The 4990-nt window shown below is 44.4% G+C and overlaps 1 protein-coding gene across 1 annotated transcript in view; it reads right to left on the reverse strand.

Moving 5' to 3' along the window:
* LOC115277422 (laminin subunit alpha-3-like) overlaps positions 1 to 4990 on the reverse strand; it is a 154939-nt gene that overhangs the window by 99380 nt on the left and 50569 nt on the right. Inside the window, 1 exon segment of the mRNA XM_029921573.1 lies at positions 521 to 666. Within this exon segment, the coding sequence (XP_029777433.1) occupies positions 521 to 666 (146 nt within the window).

The following is a 4990-nucleotide window of genomic DNA, read 5'->3' on the forward strand; positions in this document are numbered from 1 at the left end:
TATCTGTGAAATGAGGCTTAGGCCTAACTGGTTGAAAGATTGTGAGGTTAAGTGAGACATAGGCTAAACTTCTAACACAACACTCAATAAACATAGGTACTTTGCCGTCTTCTCCCCTTCATTGTTGCTGTTATTGGTTTATACACATATAGGTATAATTTTTTTGGTAACCACTTTATTGAGATATAATTCACATACCATGAAATCCATCCTACAGGTGAATTTCTGCCCTTTTATTTCAACCGTCACAAGTTCCCACCTGCCAGTCCCGTGATGTGTTCTGGAGTGGATGGCACAAGGAAGGGTGCTGTCACTGGCTGTGAATTCAGGGGCGGGGTGGTCTCTCATTTCATCCCAGACTCTACCACCAGAGCCTTTGGTGGAGCAAGAGGGAAGGAGGGGTCAGGACTCCTACTGGGCATGCCTCCCGTGATAATACCCTGAGTTATTTTGTCTTCACAGCCCCCAGACCGCCTCTGGATTCTGTAAGAGCTCTGCCAGATCCCTGGTGGCCCTTTACCACAAGGGCGCACTGCCTTGTGAGTGCCACCCCACTGGGGCCATCGGCCATCACTGCAGCCCAGAGGGCGGGCAGTGCTGGTGCCGACCCAGTGTCATTGGGCGTCAGTGTACCCGCTGTCAAGTGGGCTATTATGGATTCCCACACTGCAAGCGTAAGTGCATGTTTGGGTCAACCAGAGTTGTCTGGTTCGAGGTAGGTAACAGTCATCTAGAGCAGGCAGGCCTTTTTATTTATTTATTTATTTATTGAGAGAGAGAGAGCGAGCAAGAGAGAGTTAGGGAGGGACACAGGAGAGGAAGAGAGAGGATCCCCAGCAGGCTCCATGCCTAGCATGGAGTCTAGCACAGGACTCAGTCTCCCAGCTGTGAGATCATGACCTGAGCCAATATCAAGAGTGAGATGCTTAACCGATTAAGCCACCCAGATGCCCCTAGGGGAGGCCTTCTTGATGTTCACTGTGCTGGAGACTCACCTCTCACCTGGGGATCTTGTGAAAATGCGGATTCTTATTCAGGAGGCTCCAGTTGGGGTCTAAGAGTCTGCATTTCATTTAACTACTCAAATGATGCCCATGCCAGTGGTCCATGGATCACATTCTGAGTACGTAGGTTCTAGACGCTAAACATTTATGTTTCCCATGTTATGTGACCCACGCACTTGGCAGAGCAGGTGAGTGTAAAGAGCCTTAAGCATGGAAATATTGGATGGCTCAATCTTTTTTCCTATTGGAAGCCCCTTCGATTTTTGCAGCCTAACCAAACTCAGTTGAAATAGGTGGAGGTGGGGTACCTGGGTGGCTCAGTTCATTAAGCATCTGATTCTTGGTTTCAGCTCAGGCCATGGATAAACATTTTTTTTAAAGTGGTGTAATTTTAGAGACAATTGAGAATAAATTAAGTTGGAACCATAAAACTGAGTTCTCAACTCACCTTTGTTATAAACTAGGTAGAAGACTGAGCAAGGGACTCGGCCTCCTTAGGTCTCAGTTTCCTAATCCATTAAAAGCTTGGTAAAATTATCTCTACCTTTATACCTAAATTTAAAATCCTGTTCTGTTTCTCTTCAATCTCTGATTGTAACAGAGAAAATTTTGCAAAATTCTGTTGTACCAATGCCAGAAAATCCATTATTTTGGCCAACCCTACATTGAGGTCCTAAAGATGCTTATGTTGATCAAGATTTTGTTTTTAGTAGCAATGCTCACTTACTCTGATACAAGACAATGAAAAAGTACATTTGCATTGCTTTTAATAGTGGAAGATTATGTCATCAGATTCTATGAACAAGCAGAGGGGCTAGAATATGCTCAGAAGATTTTATCAAGCACTGACAGATACAAGAAGCTGGGAATGACTGCTTTACAGAACCAGCATGATGCCAACCACTTCCAGGCTATTTTGAGATCAATTAAAGGAGATGGTAATCCACCTGGATGTCCAGTGAAGCTATGAGTGCAAATGTGCCTTTTCAGAAGACCAGAGCAAAAGAAACATTTTTTTGGAGGGGGTGGCCTGTATCTAAGCGAATCCTCACAGATTTACTAAATGTTTGTGTTAGAGAAACGAAATACCAGAAAAGGTCATAGACTTGGCATTCTTGGAACAGAAATGCTTCTAGCTAGGCAGAGTTCCATCAGTCCTGCCAACTCAGAGAAGCAGTTCCTTTGATGCCCTTCATCAGTTGATTGGAATGGTAAATTCCAGGCAGCTTGCGGGGACCCTGGGAGATGGCGGCAAGCAGAGTAGATGGGGCTTCTGCCACAGGGATGGAGCTCAGAGCTCTTACCTCCATTTTCTCTGGCTTCCTACATCTTCTGCAACACTAGTGTCTTTCTCCATCTCTCTGAATGATCTTCTTTGGCTGAGTCTGCCTTCTTCCCCTTATACTTTGTCCTCCTGAAACCCCACCCATTCACCTGGCTTCAGCCACCCCCTCCTGGACGATTCCAGATCCAGAGCTCCCGTCCTGACCTCTTGATGGCTAACTTACCCTACCTTCATCATAAATCAGTTCAACCTGGGTTTTTTTTTATTGGCTTTACTTAGGAGACCTCGGACAAGTCCCCTAAACTCTTGGAGCACCTGTCCCCTCACATGCATAATGAAGTGTTAGACTAGATGATCTTTTAGGGCCCTTGCAGCTCCAAAACTCTTCCAATTCTGATTCCATATCCAAAACCCCTGCCATTGTCTTACGTTTCAAACCATTTCTCTCTTTGAAATCTTTTTTAATTCTACTTACTGGTGATAGTCTCTTCCCCATCCCCAAGCCTGAAATCCCAGTATCATTTTAGAATCAACTCCTTTTCCCCATAGTCAATCAGTTGTCAACTTCTGGCAAGATATGTATTATCTCCTTTTTGTCCATGGCTCTCTGCTGCCACCTTGGTTAAGTGCTTTTACCCCTGATATTTAAATGATATTGGTGGTCTCCTAATTGACCTTCCTTTTCCTGGTTTACTCAAACACTCATTCATTCATTCATTCCTTTTTTTGGGGGGAGGGGGTCTTAATTGAAAAGGAATATGCTAAATACACGATTATCCTGGGATTTAAAAATTTATTGTCCCCACACTTTTGTTACTAATATATAGAAACTCTTAATCTAGTCTACAAAACTCGAGGCAATGTAGATAAATGCATATATGTTTATGATTTTATCTTCTTGGTATCTTTAACTAAGATGAAACATTTTTCTCAATTACTGTGATTTTTTTTTTTGCCTTAAATTCTATTTTGTCAGATATTAGCATGTTTTTATTGCTCAAACTCCATCTAGCACCTACTCTAGTTTGGGTGCTGTGCCTCATGCAGAAGGTACATGTGCCTACTAATAAGAGGTCATGGTCTGGCAGGGGATCCCGAACTAACCACTGGTGTGGCATGGTGAGTGCCATGTTGTGTGCAGGGTGCCTTGGGGGCACGTGGGTCTGCCAGGTGCCACTTCTGTCACATCACTGCACAAGAATGCACAAGGACCTTTCTCCATAACCTGATAGGATAAAGACTGGCTATCATAGTAATATGGCCCTCACCTACCCTAACTTTAAGCCTTTTTTCAGCTTTCTTCTCTGGCTTGGTGTTCTTACTTCCTCTAAACACTTTATATACATTTAGTTCTCCAGATATCAGTTCTCCTTTCCCCTCTTCTGTCCCGAATATCCTTCAAGGATTATGTGTTAAAAGCACAGACTCGGGACACATGGGTGACTCAGTCGGTTATGCGTCCAACTCTTGATTTCAGCTCAGGTCATGATCTCACAGTTTGTGAGATTGAGCCCTGCGTCGGGCTCTGTGCTGGCAGTGGGGAGCCTGCTTGGGATTCTCTCTCTTCCTTACTCTCTTCTCCCACCCCCAATCTTTCTCTCTTTTTCCTCTCAAAATAAATAAATAAATAAATAAACAACTTTTTTTTAAAAGCACAAACTCAAGGAAGTCATGAAGCCTTCTATGAGTCCATGGAGATATCCTCATCATATTGCCTGAATGAGATCCTTACATCCTATTTGTCACATGATTACCTCACTTTCTGCATCTCTGTGTCCTGTGTTCTCAGTGAAAATGTGCCAAGGTCAAGACCCACTTACTCTGTCCCCTTCCTTCTGGATTCCCTAACATAGGGATATGTGTATAGGAAGTATTTGGTGATTATTGAATGACTTGATAAATAAATAAGGTAGACTTTGGATTCTAGATTACGACTGGAGTTGATGTGAGTGCAATATTGAGACCCACTGTATTGAATGAGCAAAGGGTAGGGTTCACTCTGACACCTGATTTTCTAGCCGTTTGTGCAACACAGCAAGCTCCCACACATGCACAGATGTTATGTAATAAGGCCTGGCCATGAGCCCATTGCCTTGGAGACAAATTCACTTGACCAGCACCCCAGGTCTGTGCCTACAGGCAGCCTCTGCTAGAAACTTCTTGCCTTTGCAGCGAGGACAGCTCCTTGGGCAGCAGAGCATCTCACTGAAGAAATGTGTCACGGTCAGGCTGACTTGAGGTAGTTTTTAAGAGATGTTCAGCCAGACTTTCAAGAGGAAGTTTCCTTTTGATTCCCTGTTGTCACGGCACCACCAAAAAGTCATTTGGCTGCTTGTTTCTGCATATGACTCATGCTCAATGCTCCAGAATCCTGATTTTATATTCTCCATGTCTTGGTTAACCCTTCCCTGTCAGTCCCACCTGGGGTCTTCAGGGTCAGCTCACAGGCCCCCATTCTTCTCACTCTGCTCAGCTTTTTGCTTTTTCTCGTCTGTTCTTAGACGTTCCGTTGCTGCTTAGGTGCAGAGTGAGGCCCAGAGCTTTACCTCACCTCACTGATGCGGCCACACAGCCTCGGCCACCTCCCCTTGCCGCCACATCATCTCACAGCATTCTGAAATACTTAGGCAAGGAATGATTTTGCTTCCATTTCTCTTTGTCTCAACCAGCAGCTTCCACAGCTGCCCTCCCTGTAAACCAC

This window comes from Suricata suricatta, chromosome 14 (genome assembly GCF_006229205.1).
Source record: "Suricata suricatta isolate VVHF042 chromosome 14, meerkat_22Aug2017_6uvM2_HiC, whole genome shotgun sequence".
In the NCBI taxonomy this organism is placed as follows: Eukaryota; Metazoa; Chordata; class Mammalia; order Carnivora; family Herpestidae; genus Suricata; species Suricata suricatta.